The sequence below is a fragment of the Heterocephalus glaber genome, unplaced genomic scaffold (assembly GCF_053883595.1).
Source record: "Heterocephalus glaber isolate CG9 unplaced genomic scaffold, H.glaber_assembly_v1.0 deba00000621, whole genome shotgun sequence".
Lineage (NCBI taxonomy): Eukaryota > Metazoa > Chordata > Mammalia > Rodentia > Bathyergidae > Heterocephalus > Heterocephalus glaber.
Genome location: NW_028258153.1, coordinates 33749664 through 33773142, shown reverse-complemented (window position 1 = coordinate 33773142; position 23479 = coordinate 33749664). Strand labels below are relative to the sequence as shown.

At 42.3% G+C, this 23479-nt stretch overlaps 1 protein-coding gene across 3 annotated transcripts in view; it reads right to left on the bottom strand.

Annotated features, from left to right (window-relative positions):
- The window catches only part of Fam120a (family with sequence similarity 120 member A), a 102303-nt gene that overhangs the window by 30275 nt on the left and 48549 nt on the right, over positions 1-23479 (bottom strand). For all 3 annotated transcript variants that reach the window (XM_087205943.1, XM_004870062.4, XM_087205944.1), the window contains exons 6-10: positions 18861-18958; positions 18404-18687; positions 13122-13209; positions 10625-10852; positions 8047-8221 (exon numbers count right to left, since the gene is read on the bottom strand). In XM_087205943.1, coding sequence (XP_087062069.1) covers positions 8047-8221; positions 10625-10852; positions 13122-13209; positions 18404-18687; positions 18861-18958 — 873 coding nt within the window. The remainder of the gene's footprint in view (positions 1-8046; positions 8222-10624; positions 10853-13121; positions 13210-18403; positions 18688-18860; positions 18959-23479) is intronic.

The following is a 23479-nucleotide window of genomic DNA, read 5'->3' as shown; positions in this document are numbered from 1 at the left end:
TAGCAGTCATTTTATTATGTTCTGTTTTCAGTCTAGGTGGGTTGGATTCCCTCAGAACCCCCACCACCACCACTCTGCACCCCTGGGCTCTGAAGGCTGCATCTCAGACTGTACGCCTCCAGACTCCAGCTGACACAGAGGGTCAGAAGGGACAGCCAGGGACTCCTGCCCCCTCTCAGTGCACTAAGCATTTCTACTGCCCATCTGCAACACTCACCACAAGCCCAGCTCAAGTCTAATTTAGGAAACATGTACCTTTACCAGAGGAAATAGGTGTGGTGAACACAAAGCCTGCTCCAAATGCAAAGGGGCTCTGGATCTACTTTATTTTTACAAAGTGCTCTGGTTTTGTTTGTTTGTTTGAGACAGAGTCTCACTATGTAATTCAAGCTGAACTTGAACTCACTGTGTAGCCCAGGCTGGCCTCAAACTCATGGAGATTCTCTTGCCTCAGCCTCCCGAGTGCTAAAATTACAGACATGCACCACGGGATTGGCAAAGTGTTCCATATTTTTTAAAAACTCTAACATTTGAAGGCCAGGGATTTAGCTCAGTGGTTCCACTGCCTGCCTCGCAAGCTCAAGGATCCGAGTTCGATCCCCGGTACCAAAATAAAAAAAGTCTAACACTTGGAGACTCTTTGAGTATATCACCACTCAACAGCAGTGGAACCTTTGGCTAATCTTTCTTCTTTTTGGGGGGGCGGGGGTGCAATTCTGGGAATTAAACCCAGGGCATTTGCACTGGGAACCACTAGTTCTTAGTTTTTAAAATTCTTGTTTTGAGACAGTGTCTCACTAAATCAATAACCTGCCCAGGATGGGTTCCAATTTCCTATCTCTGCCTCCCAGAGCGCTGGGATTACAGGTGTGCACTTCCCTACCCAGCACTGGCCAATCATTTAACAAGTATCAGTGGGCACCTAGTATGTACCAGGCAAGGCCAGGACAGGAGCGGGCGGTGAGGAAGCAACCTGGAGGTATATGTGCCTCAGAGAGGTTCTCAGGCCTAGCAGCTCCAGGGACTAAAAAGAGGGGCCAGTTACCTTATAATAACACAATCCTGATGATGAAACATAAAAAGCACCTAGGGTCCCTCACCTTGTAAGGAAAAGTGTGTGAGAAAAACCAACATTTTATACTTAACTTACAATAAACTAATTTAAAAATAGTGCTTACAGATTAAAGAATTCTAAGGGATGTCCAACTTTCAGGTTGATACCCAGAAGCCTCAAGAGTGCTGGGAAATAAAGAAAGCAATAGGCATAGCTTTGTTTGGCAAGTTCCCGGGCCAGGCAGTGGAGGGTAACAGCTGATATGAGCACAGCAGCCGTGCACTGGCTTCTCTCTGAGGGTCCTTGCTTGCCAGAAGGGGGGTGTTCCAGCTCCATAGCCAGCTGTAGGTAACCTGGATTCTTATCATTTTTGTAAAAACCTCTAGGCACGAAGGCTGGCTCACACGGGTGCCATGGCACTGGGCCACCAGAACATCCTGGGTGGGCACTGTCTGGCCGTAGGAACAGCATAGCAGGACATAGGGTTCTGTGCCGGGTTCTGTGCTGGGAGAAAGATATGCTCCCACTGTCTTTTTTTTTTTGGTACCGGAGATCAGACTTGGGACCTTGCACTTGTGAGGCAGGCGGGCGGATCCACTGAACTAAATCCCTAGCCCCTCCCACTGTCTTTTTAAAATAGAATAAGAGAACCCCAGAGTTCAATCATCTAGCTGACAATCTATGAGTAAATCACCATAGCAAATATTTATCTCATCTTTTCTAGGGACAGGAAAATTTACTACTGGAGAAGGAGCTCACTTCTAAAATACAGTATGAGATCATATTCCCTTACCGTGACCTAAGCCAAATTTTTACATTGGCAAAAACGGTTCTAAGGCGCCAGCTTTCTAGGTGACTAGAGGTTTAAATTTACAATGCATTTTCTTTAATGCATTTAAAATGCAATTTAGGTTAATATACACTGTCATATTTAGGGTAAATTGTCAGGAAAACCCTAATGTTTTCTATCAGACATCGATCATCTTCTTGAAGCATCACACCTAACATATCATAACCAGAGACCTTGGAAATCTGCTATGATGCGGACTCTGGGATCTACCCAAGCTCAGGAATAACCAGCAAGATTCATTCTGTAAGACAATCCCCACTGCCTGGCAGTGGCTGCCTATAAGGTTGTGTTGCACAGTATGTCCCTCGGCTCAGGCCAAGGGCGCCATCACTGATCAGCAATATCTGTGAAAAGCTGGGGAAGGGTGAGTTACTGCATGAATGTAACACCAATACCAGCAGCTGAAAGACCTGGGCATGTATGTGTCTTTGTGCAGGAGCTACTATTGTATCTGCTGAGCTGTCCTGGGACAGTGATAAAAACAAATGCTAAGTTAAATAGCAGCAACAAAAACTCCAGGTCTTGCATCTGGGAGCAGAAAGAAAACTGGAAGCCACAGAGACAGTTCTTTCCCTAAGAGAGGAAGGAGCACCAGCGCGCGTAGGGAGCAGGACTTGATGGTTCTTTGTTTATACTATACACACGGGAGCCTCTACAAGCATCTCCTTGATTTTCAAAAGTGAAAGGCTGAGTGAGAGGGCTTTTCTCAAACCTTTGGCATCTGAGGCTGGGTAGCCTACTATCCAGAGAAATACAAGGCTTAGGAGGCCACGAGACATGTGGAAGACATGTTATCAAACATGAAGATTAAGTGCCATTCATAGTATTCATTTTCCCTGTGTGATTCTTGATATATTAGAAACTGAAAAGTTCAAGGATTTATGAAACAAGTATGAATCCCAAAGAATAATGCCACAGACCTTGCACTAGATCAACTCAAAGGTCCTGTGAGAAAAATGTCAATGCTACTCATAGCAGGTTTGTACAATAAAGAACTTCAGACTGATTAATTATAAACAGCCTTCACAGAAATCATGGCAAAAAGGTTACATAATCAATTTCACAATACCAAATCAACATATTAATATTCATCAGTTATTTTGTTTCATAATATAATCCACAACAAACCTACTTTTTTTAAGTTAGCAGTCCTAATTATTAGCATAAACAAACATTTTCTGAAGAAAATTAGACTAGAAAAAAAAAATCAGCAGACCTTTTGACTTTTCTTAATAGTTTAAAAGTCTAAGACTACATACTGTTGAGCACTCCTAATCCAAAAATCTGAAATTCAGCGTCCTCAGATATCCAGAACTTTTGAGATGGTACTCAAAAAGTTTTGGATTGGACTTCAGGATTTTCGATTGGGGATGCACAACCAGTAAAGCCTATACAAATTTGTTTTTTTAATCCAAAAAATTCCAAAACATGTAACATTTTCACTCCCTAGAAAATTAACCTCTATGGGAAAATCCATCATAAAAATAGTACTCATAGTCTATAAACTTGCCCTGTAGATGTGTAAATTTATCTCCTGTGTCTATAATTTATATCCATTGACCTTTTAAAAGCCTGTAATGCAAAGCAAGAAAACAATGGTCTCTTTCACTGTGTAAATGATTAACTTTAAAATGTGTGGATTGCTGAGCCTTATGTCCTGAGATGTGAACTCTTGGGTTGCACTAATGCTCCTTGTTACATTACACTCTGTTAAAACTTGTCACCAACCACCGCAGCCCCTCCCACCAACCTGTGGACAGAACCAGTGACTGAGGTGGCCAAGAGGCACCTGCGGGAGGAAAAGCCACCAGGGTGGCAAAGGCTCTGAGGAAGAAAAGGGAGATGAAGCGCAAAAAACCATCTCCTCTGCAGTGATAGATTTAGGAAACTCCAGGCACCTCTGCATTTGTACAGGGTGACACTTTGAGCCAGGAGGTATCACTTCAGTACTTGGCTCCTGCCTGTCTCAGGGCACAGACTTTACTCCAGCAGTAATAGAACAGGACCCTGCCCTTCCCAATGATAAATGCTACCCCACCCAATCTGCAGGAGCCCATCTGCCCTGGGGTTAATGGTTCTCTTTCAGCCTAGTCTCACCAAGACGAACAGAATTCCAAGGAACACACTACTACAATAAACAAAGATTCTGATGAATTTTTAAAAGCATAATGACAGATGAATGGAGAGGACTGGAAAATAAATGGCCAACATGTAAATTCAATATGACTTTGAAAAGACTGTGATTTTTTTTTTTTTTTTTTTTTTTGGGTACTGGGGATCGAACTCAGGTCCTTGTGCTTGCGCAGCAGGCGGTGAAACCACTGAGCTAATTCCCCGGCCCTAGACTGTGATTTTTAAAGGCCCTTTGAATAGTTCTCTCTGATAATAAGGCCATCTGTATTATCTTCAGTGATCAGGAACTGGTCATACACCTGCCCAGCATGATGCTAAGGCTATTAGATCACAGACTTCCCATTCAGAAACAGCCACACCAGCCACTGCAGGCCTCTGCAGAGAACTCCATAAAAAGAAAGAACAATCCTCCACAGGGACCTGGCTTTCCAGGACACTTTTTATGGCTTATGGATCCTTTTCCATGTGCCAATGATGCCATGTAACCTACACATGGTCCAGTAATGGCCACAAGTTAGACTGTCAACAAGATTGAAATATAATCATCATTCCATGGTGTGAACCAGGAACTCCTGCAAAATCTTTTGAGGTCAGCTTTACTGCAACATGACTAGACATCTGCTTGTCTTACGCAGGCACCGAAAAGCAGCAGGCAGCATTTTCCCTGCTACTACTCAAATGTACACTCAATCAATAAATTGATATTTCAAGTAATGATGGCTAACTCAATGGCTTAAGCAGGGTCAATATTCTGGCAGGTGAAATCTAACGAACAGGTTCCCAGGGAGGCATTTTAGTGCAGTATTAATGAACATTAGTAGATTATGCTCACTGCGCATACACAAGGTTTGTTTTGAGCAAGCTGAGCGCATGAAGTTTCAGCACTCATAAGAGATCCTCAGGACAAAATTCTCCCTGTGGAGAACTTGGAGTCAAATTAGGGAGATCACTGATGGCCATAAATTACTAATATAAAAACCAAGGCTCATTTTCCCATCATAAATGTAACTAATGAATGAAACAAATTCAGTTTTATCAGCTCCTAAAGATCAAGATTCCAAAGCTGTTCATAAAAGTCTCACCCACTGTATTTACTAAGCTCCCTCAACATCTAAACTCAGGTCAGATTTATAAATCTCCTCCATTCAGAAGCAAGTTTCTTATTTGTAATAGCATATTAATAATACATTTCTCCAAACACTTAAAATTCAGGGGCTTAACTAACTCCGTCTAGGCAGTGCATCCTTCCCTTTTCATTTAAAGGTGTCCCTTCTGTTTTAGTTCAGTCCACCCACACGCCATCCTCCAATTTATCTTTCTAAATAAACAGTAACACCACTCATAACAAACCTTCAGTGGCTTCCTCATTTCTAATGGAAAAGTAAAAACCGAAGTTCACAAATTACCTGAGGAGAAAGGACTGGGTTTGTGTCACACTGACCTTTCAGAGAATCTCGACAGTTATACAGTGATTTTAATTTCTTAACATGCCAACCTTTGCATCTTCACTGCCATTAAACCACAGAACCTATATCAATTATTCATTTACTTTATTTTATTTTATTTTTTTGGTACTGGGGATCAAACTCACAACCTTGTGCTTGCGAGGCAGGCAGCAGAACCACTGAGCTAAGTCTCCGGCCCTCATTTCTTTTTAAAGAATGCTAGACACTCCTTTAGAGAGTAATATACACAATAATAATATACATTTATCAAATCTCTAATTCATCCTTTAAGAAGTGCAAAGCTACATTACTAGTGGCAGGCCTCACCTCTCTTCCACATGGAGAAAATGTGTTTTCTTCCCAAGCCGTGGCCCAACTGGGCCCTCATCTTTTACATACTGCTAGTTGGACCCTTTCCCAAACCAAGGTGACCTCGCCTCCAATTCTTCCTGCCTTCACCAAGAACAGTGATCCCAAAGTACGGACTTCCCCCTCTCACCTAACTGGACGAACATCACCTCACTACCTACAACTTTCTAATTTTTTACTATTTTCTCTCTCCTACTAAATTCTTCCCAGTAGTCCAAAGAATACCATAGCTGTAAAGGGAATGGTAGAAAAAGGGAACAGACAACCCTAGCCAAACCTTTGCTCTGAAGTGTGGCCTTCTTGTCATCTCTGCCACGTCTAAGGAGCAGGTGCTTGAGAGCCTTCCCCTTTTACCTTTCTGCATCCTCCTGGACCCACCTGAGTCATCCCAGACTTCCCTACCCTGGTTTTTCCTTCCCTCAATGACTCATTCCCATGACCCCAATGACAGCTAGGGCTGGCTTGCAGTGGAACACCTGGGGTAGGCAGGTAACCCTCAGGCTAAGGCCTTGCCTGGCTCTTATTGACACCCTCCTCCCTATGTGTGTTGCATACTTCAGTCCTTCGGAAGGCTTGTCTCTGTTGCTGGTCACCACTGCCAGAGCCAGGCCCAGATCAGCTGACTGTGTGTGCTGGTCACAGACCTATTAGCAGGGCTGAGGAGGGGTCAAAGCATCTTTGAGCATATTTAGTACTGCAGCACACCAGGATGCAGAACACCCTGATGCCAAGAGGAAGGGGACAATCACAGTAGACTCCCTGGGATGGCACAGGCCATGACTGGACTCCTGTATAAAGGTAACTCTGCTTCTGGAACACACAGCAAGCAAAGCAAAGAATACCATTTGATCCCTGGTACCAAAAAAAAAAAAGAAGAAGAAAAGAATACCTGTTACTACAAAGCAAGCATGGTGCTCTGCAGCTGAGGATGAAGGGGCCGCAGCAGCCCGATGTCCCAGGATAGGAGGCTTGGGCATTCTCAGCCCTTGGCCCCAGGCAAGCTGCACAGTAGTAACTGGCCGGGTTCAAAGTTCTTTTGCGAACAAATGGATCACACAGTGTGAGAAAAGAGTAAGAATGTGTGCATGTAAAAATGTCCTAGATCTTTGAGAACAATGTCATTTATAAAGCTTGGTGTTCCCAGTCAAGGACATAGAAGGGTAGACCCTGAGAACCCTGCAGAGCTGGCATTATAGTCACACAAGCCAACTCAGCAGTCACTGTCAGTAAAACTATCTCCAGAGAAGGGCAATGAGAGGTGCTTTCTTTTAATGCTTTACAGATCACACTTTTGGCAAAGGAACTGCACATAGAAAATGTAACAATGTCAGTTGGTGCTGAATGTTAGCTTTACACCTGACAAGGCCTACATGTACCCACCATGTGGGAGAAAATCTCCAAGTAAAAGTCCTTGCTTTAAAGAGTGATCTAGTAATTTACAATTTCTACAACTGATAAAATTCTTACTTTAGCCTGTATGCTTTGGCAGTGCTTTCTGTATTTCCCAGTAAAGGAAGAGTGACTTACATGTCTTGCAGTAGAAGATAAAATTACCAAGAACAGAAAGGCATTGTTTTCCCAAAATATGCCATAGGTCCACAAGAGAAATGAAAATGCTTTTGACTGCACCTCTGATCAACATTTCAAACAATACCTTTCAGTCTATCCACCTGACCCCCCCCCCACACACAACAAGACAATCAGTTGGAAGTGCACACTGTGTCTGCAGGACTCCAGGGTAAATCATGGTAATCCTGAGATGACCCACTCGAGTCCCACAACCTCTGCTATGGCAACAGATCTCTGTGGTACCTGTTCTCCAGAACTCTGCATGCTGGAGAGAGCAGAACTGTACCTCAGGGACACCAGGGCACAGACACATACATCCAGTGACCAAAACGGGGTAATTAAAGACAGTAATGATCATTCAAGCCTGCTTTCAGATCAACACTGAGTTTAAAGTGTAAACCTGCTATATTATGATTTTACTGAATAAACATGGTTACTGGAATGTGAGTAAGTCTGCCTTCTCCTCTGCCCTGAGGGCTGTCCCTGGTCTATGGCCCAAGGATGGCCCACCTCTTGCACACAGGCCCTCAGGGCAGCTCAGTCAGGAGTCTTCTATGGCTTTAGAAAATGCACAAGAGAATACCAGGTACTGAGGAAAACAAACAATGGATTGTTACAGTACATACATTCTGGTGGAAGTCTGTTCTTTCTAAAAGCAAGTCTCTCAGTTTTCTTTCTGCTTTCTGCCAAACTAAACAGGACTCCGTAAACATACTGACGAACTGGCCTATAGAGCAGGGCGGCTGGAGGCAGGTCTTTGTTGGCTTCATCTTCAATAGAAACAGCAATTTTGATTTCACCCTTTGCATGGAAGAAAGCAGAATAATATTGCACATTTTTCATGTTGAATTTACAACAAACTCACAGAAATATACCGCATTATCTCCAATTAACGACATTGTACTTCTAATCCAAAACAATGGCTTAACAACTGGCCCACATTGAGATGTTTAGGAGGGTTCATATGGCAGTCTGCGGTCCAAACGTTGCTCAAACACTCAAAATAACTGCTGTGTTACCTTATGTTTAATCAAGAGCCAAGAACAAAGGAAAACCACAGATATCCAAAGTCTTTGAAACAATCTAGACAGATAACACCAGACAATAAATAGAACAGAAAACATAGAGAACTTGCAACTTTTAGTCAAGATGGTCATATGCAATAATGTTTATGATTTTCAATGACCTATATGCAACCCAAGGAATTGAGTATTCTGAAAATAAAATGGTCATATTTTCTTTGCCAAGAAATTTCACAAATACAAAAAAATCACCATATATTTAAAACCATCTACCTACAGGAACTTAAACATGAACTAGGCTTCTGCCATACTTTGGATAGGTGGTTGATAAATGTCTCATTTCAGGTGAGGCCACAAACAGTTGCTAGGACAGAATACAATAGCATGCAACCGGGCTCATTCCAGGCTACTAAGGCAAGAATTTCATTCGGCTCAAGAACAGGTTGCAAAAAGACAAATGACTACTGCGGCCTTGAGCAGCTGAGACTGTTGCCAGAACCTCAGGCATCAGGGCATCAAGATACATCTCAACATACTTTGTAAGAATTTTATACATTTATAATCTTCCATGTCTGTAAGTTTACTGATGTATTCTCTTAATTTTGTAACACTTGGTCTTTTGCAAATTTAATTTCAAAACTGATCATTCCCCTTATATAGCCTAACACTCTGATCTACAGACTATTTCTCTAAATACTATGATGCTTTGATAATTCTCTACATTATGATGAAGTTTCATGTCACTGCAGATATTTCAGCCTGGGTGACTTAAAACCAGAACTATTCAGTTCATAAGAAATAGCATCCATTCTGGTCTAAACTTTTCCCTAAAATGCTGGACAAGTCTAAGTATTTTAAAGTCTAAAAAGATGCTTACTTTCCTCAACCATAGTCATTTTGTCAATATTTGCCCTTAAAATTCGTAAGAATTGCAGAAAGAGTCGGTATATTTGCACCTCTCATGTGGATCTGACTGCTTAGGCATCAGAACTGGCAGCACAGACACAGCAGGTGGCTCTGGGGCACCTGACACCTCAAACAGCCCCACAGGGAAAGGGTGCCATCCTTTATATGTTATTTTGGAAGATGCCTTCTCAAAGCTTTTATCCTTTAAACTTAGTAAAATCCTTCTCCCACAACAAAAGTTTTCACTTACCCTTTATCATTTATGTTGAACTCAAAAAAATATTTACAACTACAATTTGAAAGTGACACCATTCATGTATACCCATATCAAACAATAAGATAAGATTTGGAGGCAGTTACCACTAAAAAAATTTACAAGAGCTGAGTAGACAGTATTAGCTAAATATTCTTTGTGTCCTTTTAATTTATAAAAGCAACATTTGGATTAGTCTATCAACAATCCACCTTGTGAATACTATGGAACAGGAGTCTTTTCTATCTGACTCCATCTTACAAACCACAGATGGACTGCAGAAAATAAACAAAAAAGTTCTGATTATATATGGTGGGATAGGTCTTGAGAAAAGTAATACAAGGTAGTAATAAACCACTTCTGCATAAGGATGGTCACTAAAGTAACTTGTTAATTTTCAGGTCTGTGACTGTGAGTGCCAACATAAAAACTTCAAATCACTGAGGGAATTTAAATACACATAGATATACTTGAGACACCGAGGTTTAAAAACAATACCACACTGTATGTATATATTTAACGACACATTTGGTAAGACACTAATAAAGTGAAATTATGACATCGAGTAAAAAGATAACTCCATTTTCTGACAGTTAATAAAGTCCTGTATAGTACCTTTTTTGCTATTAGCACTTTTAAAATTGCACTCAATAAGATAGTCAAACTACACAGAATACTGCTAGCCACTAAGAGACATGATTTTTCTAAAATGAAATAGCACAAATACAGTGTGAGAAATTCTAAAGTTGAAATAAGAAAATAAAATTACAAGTCATAAAATGATGCAGTATTTCATTAGAAATTTCAAAAATATAATAAATTAAAGGGGAAAGTAAGACTTCGTAAGTTATCTTAAAATCATATTTAGAAATATAAATTTTACCTTCTGCTTAATGTTTAAAAAGGGGAAAGTAAACTTTCATTTAAATAGTTCATTAAGACAGAAAAACAGTTCACAAAAGAAAAAGAAGAACAAAACATCCATCATACAACAGAAGCCGCTCCAGAGCCCCTGGATAATACCTTCGTCAGGACATGGAAGATGTAGGGGTACATTAGTCCCTTCTTGTGCCTGTGCTCAGCCACTCTCAACACCTCAGGTGCAACAGGGGGCAGGGGAGGTGTGGTGATGTCCATGTGGTTCCTCGTGGGCATGGACAGCAGGCATGGGATTGGCTGGACAGTGCCCATCTGGCTCCCTTTGCCTTCAGCTAGCTGGCTTCCTGAAGAGGCAGTGGATGAGCCTTCTGCCTACAGAGCAAAGGGCAGGACACAGGAAAATTGAATTTGTGTCATTTTTCCATTACTGTATCTCAAGTGCGCTAGGTGCTTGTCCAACCTGGCAACCAATAGAGTAAAAATGAATCCTGTATAGAGATTACAGCTAGTGTCATCTCATGACAGAGACCAGAAAGTGTCCTAACTCTTCCCCACCTAGACCACTCTGCATACAGAAATGCCACTGATACCCCCTCTGCCACAGGAAGGTGTGTGTGCTCCCACCCACCCCATGTCTCTCTGCATGCCTCTGTGTGTGCGAAGAGGGCCAAGGAGACTCATCTCAGGAAGTGGTCTTGCCTCCCCCACAGCTCCTCCCTTGAGGCCTCCAGCTCTCCATAACTACCTCACTAGCTTGTTTTGATTCTTGCTTACTACCATTATGTGGTCTCTGTGTTTCTGCTTTTCTCAAGGTCTTGCTAATAATACCACAGATGAGGAAACTAACACTCAAAGCTATGCAATTTGACTACCATCATGCCACCAGCAACTCTTAGAATTGGATTTCTTTTTTTTTTTTTTGGTACTGGGGATTGAACTCGGGACCTTGTGCTTGCGAGGAAGGTGGCGGTACCACTGAGCTAAATCCCTGGCCCTAGAATTGGATTTTTATGGAGGTCTGATCCAAGTCCTGCACTTTACTGCCATAGTTATCTTTTTAAAAGAACAAAACCCTGCTGGGTATAATATTGCATGCCTAGAGCCCTAGCTGAGGAAGGGAGATCACTTGAGCCCTAGAGTCTGGTGTCAGCCTGGCCAATATAGCAAGACTCTATCTCTCAAAAGAGAAGAGAAGAAAACCTGAATTCAAGTATTCCCTGTAGTCACTATAAAACCTCAAATCAATTATAACCAAGCAAAAATTTTTTTAAAACCCTAACCTCATCTCATCAAATACTATGGCTCAGATCTACAAACACTGCCATAGAAAGATGTGCATGACAGCACAATTGATAGAAAGAAAATACCTGTTCTGTGACAATCACCCACATGGGATGCGTGCACAGAACATGACAGCAGGTCACTACCAGCCAGCAGCACTGGGAAAGGAGAGAAGAGACAAAGCAAGACACAATGGCACTGTCTCAATCAGCAAAATAACTGCCCAAGAGCAATTATTATTGTACAATAAAACTTTTTCTTGATTAGAATAAATGTTGAGGGGGAAAAAAAAAGAATAAATGTTGCAAATGAGAATTGCTTGTTGTTTGCTTTAGTGCAACCCAAAGAAATATACATTTTTCTGTTTTTGAATAAAATAAAATGTCTTCTTTCCAGTGGTATGCAATTAAGTGCTTAATTTTACCCTGTAATACACAAGTGCCAAAATTAGTCTTAAGAAAAACTCATGGGTAATTTTCAAGAGTTTTCTACACTTTCCCTCTGCCATAAGGATACAGATGTGAAACAACTCAAAGTGCTTTGGAGGTACTTGGAAAAGAACAGGTATTCACAATGCATTTCTGTTGCTCATTTGCAGAACAAGTATTTAATACTATTTAAGAGTTTTAAATGAGTTTCTGATACATAGACGATTCTGTTTATAAAACTAACTTTCCTGCAGGAGTCCTGTTCCTTCTCAGGACCATGGGAGGAAGACGTGGCTTGCAAATTAGAAAGATATTGCTAGGGATCACTATTTTTTTTTTTTGGGTTCTGGGGATTGAACTCAGGACCTTGTGCTTGTGAGACAGGAGGCAGAACCACTGAGCTAAAGCCTCGGCCCTAATTTTGTGTGGTTTTTTTTGAGACAGGACCTCACTATGTAAACTATATAGTTTAGGCTGGTCTTGAACTCACTATGTATCCCAGATTGGCCTCAAACTCTCAGCAATCCTCCTGCCTCAGCCTCTTGAGTATTGGGATTAAGGCGTGCACTACCACATCTGGCTAGTGATCACTATTAACAGGCAGCACTAGGTAAGAAGGGAGAAATAATGTTTAGTTTATATTCATTTTTAAAGTACATATCCCAGGGGCTTTCTCAGTTAATCCTCACAAAAACTCCCTTAAAAAGGTAGCTCAGGACAGCTTGTCCAAAGAGGAAGGAGGTGTGCAGGTGTCTCTGCCTCCCTGAGACAGGAAGGCTGAGGGCAACTCTGAACTCTCCCTTCCCCATTTCTCCTCTCTGGAAAGGTGTATGTGACTAGTGATGCTTAAAAGAGAGGATTTTCCTTTAAACCAATACTAATACTCATACCTAGAGTCAAAACTTAAACCACAGAAGGTACAGACATTATACCTTTGCTTGGTCTCCTGGGTCTCCCCGTGACTGTGGCTCCACATGGCTTCTGGTCTTCTCCCAGCCAATCTTGTTCCCGCTGACGTGGCTGAACATGAAATGAACATAATCACAAGTTATTGTGGATCACTATCCCAAACAAATTCACGATGGTGAGAAGGGCCCAAACTAAGCCTGCAGACACTTAATTAGCAGTATTTTTTTCATGCTTTACTAATCTTACGTTCTCCACAAGAAATTATCTCTAGAAACAATTCTATTGCAAGAATATTTCTCCCTGCTTCAAATGGGTAGTTGAGACATTCAAAGATGGTCAAAAATGGTCTATGGTGTGTTCAGCACGTGGGAGGATGCAGAGGAAACAAAGGCCTTTTATTGAAAGAGCTTTTCGTCATCGTGGGGGAATAAGGTGCAGACTCACCATCTTTGAAGTGACAGCTCTCAGGCGAGGTAAGAGTCAATCTTTCCAGGCATACTTTATAAATAAGTGCAAGATGACAACACACATACAGGGCATCCAGTTTGTTCACGGAAAGAGATAATAAGGCGAGACTGGGGATGAACTATCAGAAAGGTGGGAAAGTGCACTATAGGGAGGAGGAGATGGATGACCTCAGTGAGTTCAGAGATCAGGGAGTTAATGGAAACTTAGCTGGGGAGCAGCTTTATTTGACAAATTAGTAAAATAGTAGAGTAGAAAAGAAATGGGGCAGCCAGAATGAGGCATTTCAACTAGCATCTATGAAACAGCACTGTGACTTGTTAGTGCCTAGGAAAGCAATTTAGTAGGTTTAATCAGTGTTATAAAAACTTGAAATGGAACAGACCAGGATGAATAATCTGAGTAAATAATTTTATAAATTCCAAATGCTGCCAGGCATAGTAGCACACACCTAGAATCCAAGCACTCAGGAGGCTGAGGAGTTCGAGGCCAGCCTGGGCTACACAGTGATACCCTGTCTCAAACATATACACACACACAAATGAGAAGCAGCAACAGAAAACCATCCCACCTCTGGCAAGTCAGCCCCGGACAGCGGGGGAGCCCACCAGGGAGGGGTGGCCTTTGAAGGTTGTCAGAAAGCTACTAGAAAGCCCTCACATTTTTTAGAGGAAGAAAAATAACCACACCGTAATACAGGAAAAAGACACACATCTCAGAAGTGTATTTCCTGGGAAACCAAGTCAAGGGGAGCTGAATGAGATTCTTTAGCTATTCTATATTAAAAACCAATGTTTTCATTTTATATTGCTTTAACACTTAATTTTTAAGTCAGTGATAACTACTTATTTACTATGCACACTCATCAGCTTATATACTCTACACACAACTCAGCAGACATCCTGTCTATGTGAGAATACACAAAGCTATGTGCTTGAAGCCATAGAACCACAATCTGAAACACCAGGCTGGACCCTGGAAGGCAGGCTCCTGACAGAAAGTAGGCCACAGGCCAGAGCCCTGGACACTGACATCAAACAGTCTGCCTTCCTAGGCTCACCTTCACACCCCAGATGTGGCCCTACATGACTCACACAGCATTAGCATGAGTTAATGCGGGGGAGGGAGCTGCAAAATGTATGCAAGAGCTGCTAACATGTTACATACAAAATCAACAATACATATTGGCATACTCTATTGCACTGGACTCTCTCTACTGAAGACTCACACATTAGTGTACAAGAAAATGAAAACATGTATACAAAGTCACAAAGTTGAAAAGTTAGTATTCGCTCTGAATGGAACTTTTATACATCCATTTAAAAGCTCAGCAATATTAAGTACACACACATATTTATATTAATTAAGCAGTAAGCATATCTATATACATTTTCATCCACAAATAAGAGCATACATATAAACTTACATAAGTATATTAAATATAAAAGATGATGAAAAAAGGAAAAACGTCAAGTTGCTGTCCCTATAAGGGCTCATTCATACAAAATCTACATTTTAATATATGCCGAGAAAAATAAGGTATTTTAATATTCATCACTCTTGAATACAGACACCTCTTTAGAGGTGGGATCATGAGGGATTCTTTATATTACATTTTCCAATGTCTGAATTCCATATATTTTTGTATCAAGATGTAATAAGAGAAATGAAACCTATAAAAATATAAAATAAACAACTCTACGGGGATTCAACTGTAATTCTTAATTCAACCAAAACAGGATTACAAAGGTCAGAGGCCAAAAGGCAAGAAAGACAGAATGTCACCTTATTTTTTTTTAAATTTTAACCAAGAATACAGAAGCATATGCTAATGCTGCTAGGACAAATTGTAGAGAAAATTGTTCAGATACAAAGCAACACATCTGTCTTATCTTACTGGCAGGGATTTAGATAACTGGCTGAAGGCACCAGCTTTTTTTACCTCCACAGGACACAAACGTTGAAGAGCCAAGTGAATCTGCAGAAGTGACCAATTACCTTTGGGCCTGGGCTTCCCACAGGTATGCCTATGCAGCTCATATCTAATCTTTGCTGGAAAAACACCTCTGGCAGCCCCAGCTGCTAGGCAGGAAGGCTGCCTACACTCTAGGTGCCCCTCATCTAACCACTGACTTCCATTCCAACAGAACAGTGGGACAGAGCCACTGAACGACTCTGCCAGAGAAACCAAAACACTGACAGAGGGAAATAAGGGGGATAAAAAACAGGCCCTGGCCTGGGTGTGGCCACTGATAACCCCCTGGCTGTGCAGGCTGCCCCTACCCACCCTGAGGGTCAACTGGGACCGTCTGTATACTGCAACCTTAGGAGGCACCTGGCATTCCGGGATGTTCCCTGTGTGGACAGTCTCTCTAGAGGATGTGGGCAAGCCTGTGTTGCTGCAGCACACAGCCTACGCCTGCCTTCCTGCATGTACAATGCATTCTCCATTAAAGGTGCCTGCAACTCTCAAGACACATGCAGGCAAAGCTGGGGGCCAGGAGCAACTGCCAGGAAAGCTGGGACTCCTGTGTCCCACCCTCTCCACTCTTGGCCTTCTCCATGGTTTATCTTTAAGAACAAACGTTTTAGAACTCTATGATTTTTTTAAAAAGTTAATTTTTTATGTTTTAAATAGCATTCCTTTGATCTTCTCAGTAAGGATGAATATCTTCTTACATGTTAGTGATGTCTGTTTCCTTTGAATTGCATATGCTTGTCTTTTGGCATTTAAAGTATTTATACTGGGCCGGGGATTTAGCTCAGTGGTTTCACCACCTGCCGCGCAAGCGCAAGGACCCAAGTTAGATCCCTGGTACCAAAATAAATAAATAAATAAATAAATAAATAAATAAATAAACGAACGAATGAATAAATAAAATATTTATATTTTCATTTTTAGGAAGCTTTTATTTTTCTGGTTGTCTCTTTTATTTTATAACAGTCCCAATTACCCAGCACCAACACCCTATAAAAACTAAAAGCCACTGATTCACTGTAAGGGGAACTGGGTCATTTACTTTGTCTCTCATCCCACATTCTAAATTAAGTTTATTGCTTCCTTTTGAGATCATTTATCATGTACTGTAGGAAATACTCAACTGTAGAAACTGACCCTTTGCACCTACCTTGTCCCATCCAGTGGGTACTGAGCACACTGTGGCTGGCCCAGGAGCAACCTTTACATCCATGTGAGGGCTGATCACATAGGAAAGAAGAAAATGCTCAGGCAGTTTCGCTCACTCTAAGTTCAGATTTCATCCTGATGAGGACAGCTAGCCCAAGAAGATGGGCACTTTGCTGTCTTCTGAATGCTCACCCTAATGAACAGGACAGCCTCACTGTCCATGGTCACCACCCACCTGCCCAAGAGATCACCTTCACCTGGTTTCTACATCTGTCACTAGCATGCAGCCCTCAGAATAAAGCTTTCTCCTGCCAATGTTTCAGTTTAGAAAGATTTTCTATTCAGATTAACCTGCATTGTACAGATATTTTGATCTTGCTGAAGTGGACGTTTAAAAGAAAATGCACAATGCCTCAAATTCTAGAGTGGAAGGGCTTCCTGGACCATCTGTCAGATATTCTCAGACTTCTGTGTGCTTGAGATTCACAAGGGTGCTTGTTTAAAATGCAGATTTCTGGGTCCCAACCTAAAGATCCTGGTTCAAAGGGTCTTAAACCTATCATCCTGTTAAAAGGGTAATGTATGAATGCTAAATTACAATTCTTAACTTCATTTGGGAATTTTACAATTGTACATACAGCAAATTAACATTTATGAGTTTTATTTCTTTCCTATCAACAGGGTATGCAAGCAGACATTTGCTCCCATTTTATAGGCAGGCGGGACAAAGAGGAAGCATCACCTGTTTCACGGGACATGGCAACAAGAACCTGTACAAAGCATGGAAACTACATTTCTCAAAACAAATTTTTTTTTCTTTAGAAGATAAAAGATTTACTGCCAGTTCACACCACCTAGAAGAAAAGGTCTCATTGCAGGCTTCAGGAGAAGTCCAAAAAGGCTGCTAGGTCACCCTCTCCCCACCTTCATACGTGAGTCATTTCCCAGGAGTTGTGCTGACTACTTCTAACTGGATAATGACTGCTTTCATGCTATCAAATTTCTTATGTCAGAGGTAAGACCTGGACATAACATCTACTAGCCCAAGTAGAAATTGATGCAATATTAACTATCTACCTGGCTATCTACCTATAAAGTGCAGTTCACACTAAAGACACAGACTCAAAGGAAAGATACTTCCTTTTTCTTTCCTTTTTTTGAAACATAAGACAGTTTAAGGGAGAGAGAAATGTAAGATTTTCTTCATCAGATTTTAATCAACTCTTTGTGAATTTCAGTACTTGTGGGAGGAATTCTAGCCTGCATTCAGGTAGCTTCCTGTGGTTTTAGTTGGGCAAACAGTATCATTTCAAGAATGGCGCTATGAGGTGCTAGGAGTTTGGAGGGAGGATGTTCAGAGCTCCCTCTACCCAGGTGCCAGAAGGTTAATGTTCTTGGGGCAACAGGGCAGGACTGGTATGAGGAAGGGCCAGCAGCAGCAACCCAGATATACTCCCCAGGTCTAGGCATCACACAAACCCCCTCCCCAGAAGGATTCCTGCACCTCAGGCCAGGGGCTGGGATGTGAGGTACAGACTTGACACCATGGAAATCTTGCAGAGCAGGCAGGCCCACTTTTCCCATATCCTTCATGTCCAGGGAACCCCAGTCAGGACACAGCACCGACCTGAAGCAAAACCTCTGTGAGCAAAACCCAAGGAGCTGCAGCCAGAAGGGAGGCCCCGAGGCCACTCTGTGACCACGCACACTCACTTGGTTGCCCCTCCACTGCCCTCGTCGTTGTCTGATGATGACGACGTAGAAGAGCCAGGGAAGTAGGTGGAATCTACATGATTGGGGCTGCCGCCCTGGGCCGGGTTGATGGGTGAGGACCGCTCATACAGTGGTGTGTGCTTCCCCTCAGGAGGAATGTTGCTGTAGCTGTTCTGTTCCGCCAGGTTCTTCCCGCCTGTCTCCAGGGTAAGGGCTGGCTCAGCCAGGCTGTACGGGTATGGACCATGGCCTGGAGCGCCCCCTGGGCTGGGCACCTGTGGGGCCTGAAACATGGCATAGATCAGCAGGATGATGGGGCCTAATGCAGGCCTGGGCTGCCTCCTCCCCCATCAGTTTTAATTCCAAAAACACTGGGACCTGTCTTATACATCAATTCAAGGATTTAAAATGTGGCATCCAGGGTCCTCTGCCCCACCCACCTCAGAGGGTGCCTTACCACGGGCTTTGCTGGCAGCGAAGTCTGTGGAATGTTGAGCATCTGAGGGGGAACATACGGTGGCACCATCCCAGGCATTCCAAATGGATTTGGTCTGGCTGTTTCAGTAATATGGGAAGAAAATAATAAAACAACTGTGAACAGAATGCCATCTCCCAGGACACCCCTGAAGCCATCCTAATGCCCATGTCTTGGTCCTCCAGACGCTGACATCACTGCTCCCACTTCCCAGAGATGTTCAGAAACTGAGCCTTAACATATGGGTTCTTACTGGTGAAGTCAGCAGAACCAGAAGCCTCAGCAGGTGTTAAGGGAACAAAATAAAGATACAGCATTTTCTTGTACATTTGTAAAGCAAGAGAAATTTTGTATGACAAGTACTTTGAACTAAAACTAGGTTCTTAGCCAGTGAGCAAGTTTTTAAGTATAAAAACTGTGATAGCTGCTGCCTATACTTTTAAGAGTTTTTAAAGTTGTTAAGCAAAACCATTATAAGGTTACACATTTTACCATGTTTTAAAAGATGAATAATTTTTTCATAAACCTGTTCTGATATACGCCAGCACTTGCAAAGCACTTCCCTCATTCTAACTTGTATTCTCAGAAGTGTCTGGGGATGGAAAGCCATGTTAAAGAACAGCTGAAACAACAACAGCAGGAAGCCGTGACAAGAGGGAGGGCCTGTCAACCCCCACCCCTGTGGCGTCTAAAGAGCAGGAGAGAATTCAGGGACCAATATCAGCCGATGACACAAAGGAAACTAGTGCGTAGATGGCACTTCAAGGAAACTTCAGCTCACCTCCCCAGGACAGCACCAGCCCTGAGGTGACATGGACAGGGTGCAACCCCCATGAAGGAACCTCAAAAGACCACCATAAGGAGGCACATGAAGAACAGTACTATGTAGGTCCCTGGAGCTGCATTCTACCCTGAACAATCAGCCACTAAGTGCCTGTGGCAGGGCTTGGGACACAAAAAGCCCCAGAGAGTTCAAGACACACTGCCAAGGATGCCATGCAAACAAAGGCTGTACAGAGACACAGCCAGCCCTAACTGGGCCCTTACGGCTGGGCTATGGCTTCTTCAACCTTCTATAAAAGGAGAACAAAACCAAGCCCAGAGCTCCCTAAACTCCACATTCCGTCTTTAAACATAGGAGCACTTCTCTAATCTCTGATCTGAACAGCTTTGAGTAAGGAGAGCACAGTCCACAGCCACCACCTTTCACACAACGTACTACCAAATAAACACACAGAAAATCACCCAAGTCTTCCTCTTGTTCTCTGAAAGCAAACTTCCACTGCTGAGCTGATAAGAGGCTTTCTAAACAATACAAGAAATGGCAAAACCAGGACTGCGAATGCCATCCTGGACACATCACTGTGACTCAGTGGACCCACAGCTTACTGAGAGCTAAGTCTCAGCCCACAGTGGCTAGGACAGAAGCACAGATCATTGCTTTTTTCTAACCCATGAGGATCCAAAGCCTAAGAAGGTATGTCTTACAAAGAGTTTCCAATTCTAAGGGTCTGTAGCTCTCAGGCTCTGAAACGCTACAGCCGTTTGATCCTGGCTCTCACTAAGAGGAAATCTTGGCACAGCCTCCACCTTTGTACTCACCAAAGAACAATGGCAGTACAAATAGCTGAGAATAGTGAAACTGGCACAAGGGTGCTTGCAGCTCAAATGCACACACACCACATACGTGTACACTTCTATAAAAGCAGCCATTCCTAATCAAGTAGTAAGCCCACCAAATCTGCACCTCTAAATACGAGGTAACATCACTGTAACCGTTAAAGGCTCATTTGAAGATGATTCTGAATCACTGCCAGATTGGGACCAAAGACTATTATAAAATTCCGCCAAGGTCTAATATTGTCATTTGAATTTCTATCAAATCTTACATCTTACAGTTGACCTTCCATACCTAACTTTTAAATAATAAAAATGAAAGGCTGGATTCATCAATTAACATAATGGCCACTTTTGGTGACCATTATACTTTTTTGTTCATTCTACTTTTGTCCATTATATGATAAAAATTTTCTGAAAGAACAATTTTCCTTTAAACAAGCAAGCAAACAAACATTAGGGCATAAAACCAAAGATTTCCCTGGAATCGTATTTTCTAAAATTGCACTGCAATGAATGACCTCAAACAAACCTTAACGACTCCACTGAGCAAATCACTAGTCTCTCCTAACTAAGCCCTAGAACAACAGCTTTAAAGTATCTACATTTTTTCTAAAGTCTGCAAAAATGCAGAATCACTCAGGCCCGCCTCAGCCACCGGCAGGCCTTCTCAATCAGTTCTTGTTCTCCATGCCACGTGCAGCTGAGCAGAACCAGAGCCTCCTTTCTCCACAAGAGCGTCTTTCTCAGAAGAGACACTGGGCTCACAGGGGAGGCAACATCACCAGTTTCTATTCTCCTTCTTTCACTAGCACATGGTAGAGAAGTAGGGTTTGTTAGAAAAGTAGGCAGACTGAAGACAGGCAAAGACAGGAGAAAAATGCAGAAAGAATGTTTAATTACTATATCAAAAGAATTTTTGTAACTTTAAAAATATTTGTCAAACATTACAGGTGCCTTTAGGAACGCACAGCAGCAGCCTCTGAGGTGCTGCTGACTTTTCTCCCTCCGAATCCAAGTGCTGCTCTGGGACCCACCCCCTCCGATGACTCATAGTGCCTACCTAAACAGAGCTACCTGGCTTTTGCTTTCCATTAAAATAATTTTCAAAAAGAATGGTGTTAAAGTATAACCTCCTCTTAGAACTGCAGTGAGCCACACCTCTCCTGGCCCTACCTAACACTCTTCTAGTAACCTAGCATATCATTGCTAAGATACTACCTTAAACAAAACAGAATAATAACAGTCATCTTTTAAAAAAAAATTCTACAATGTAGACAAATGCTAATGTATAATTTTCTAGGGTTCCGCTAAAGAGCTTTGAAAATTTTGACTCAAATAGCAAATGAGTTAATAAAATCCCTATCACCAACACTTAATTTTTTAATGCTTGCGACAAAGTAAAAATTTCCCACTATTTTAAACACATTTCAACAGACATATTTACTAAATATTATCAAACCCAGAGCCTCATACATGCTAAGCAAGAGCTGTACCACTGAGGTACACCCCCAGCCCCTACATAGCAACATTCTGTAGCAATGAAGCCACAAAGTTAAAGGTAGGAGACTTTCATATAATCTGTTCCATTACACTATAGATGAGTACTTTTCAGAAAGGCAGGGATGAGACCAGAGCCCACTGGGAGGAGCAGGGGACTGGTCTGGCTGTGGCTGCAGGGAGACACCTGACAAGAGAGCTGTGCAGGTTGAGCCCAGACCAAGACCAGGTACAAGGTCAGCCAGCATCCTGGGAACCCCAGGATGAGCCTACGGGCTGGCCAGACCACACCAGAGGAGCCTAACTCAAGGTCCAGGAGAAGAGACCTAGTTGTGGAAGGCTGTGAGACCTGAGGAACAATCGGCTTAAGAAGGCTAAATTCAAGGAAGTGAAGAGTACAAATTGAGCAGGTACATTCTCCACTGCATCTGAAGGAACTGGGAACAATATTAAAAATTAAACTAGGAAAGTCGACTTAAAATCAAAAGGAGTAACAAATTTCTAAGAACTAGAGCACCCAATAATGTAGGGGGCTGCTTCACTTGATTGCTCACACAAGCACCTGAGGGCAGTGTTCTGTGTGCAGCTCTCCTGGTCTATGATCTATTTTGGTAGGTCCCCTTTGCACATCTCTCTTCTGTGAAGGAGTGGACTTGCTGCCCACACATCAGCCCACAGTCTGCACAATGTAACCAGGGTGTGGGCCTGTGGCAGGAGTTTTAGAAGGGAGCTTGAATCTCCCCATGCCCACTGTGGAGTGCATGCCCCAGAGCAACCCAGGGTCTCCAGTCCCCCTCTAGATATTCCTTATCTCCTTAACTATGGAAACTCACTCACTTCTCCCTTCCATTTCAAAAGTCCACCCCTTACGGAAATGACCTGAGGCAGACTGCTCAACCAACATTTTCTTGAATATATTCAGTATCAATGATATTTATTTTCTCCAAACTGATCTATTGAGTCAGTGCAATTCCAACAAAACCTGTGCGTGGATCACAAAATGTGTATCAAAATAAAAGGGTCAAGGGCTGAGGATTTAGCTCAGTGGTTCCACTGCCTGCCTCGCAAGCGCAAAGTCCCAAGTTCGATCCCCAGTCCCAAAAAATAAAAATAAAAATAAAAGGGTCAAGAATAGTCTGAGCCTCTTACAGAAATATTAAGTGGACAGATCTAAGCAAGATCAAGTATTAACAGATCTAAGAGCAATTAAGTATTAACATAGGGCTCTGGTGATGAGGATGATGTAGCATTGACATAAGGATAGCAACTGGAAATTCAATAAGGCTGGAAACAGACCCGAACATAGAGACTTTTCTAAGGACAAAAAGGGGTGGCCTGGCCTTGAGTGGCACTGAGACAGCAGGTCATCCATGTGGGAAAAGAGAAAGATTCCTGTTCACATCATAAGAAAAATTCAAGGCAAATAGATTAAAAAGGCAAAAACTTTTCGAGGAAAAGACAAAATGTCAGACCAGAGAAGCAGT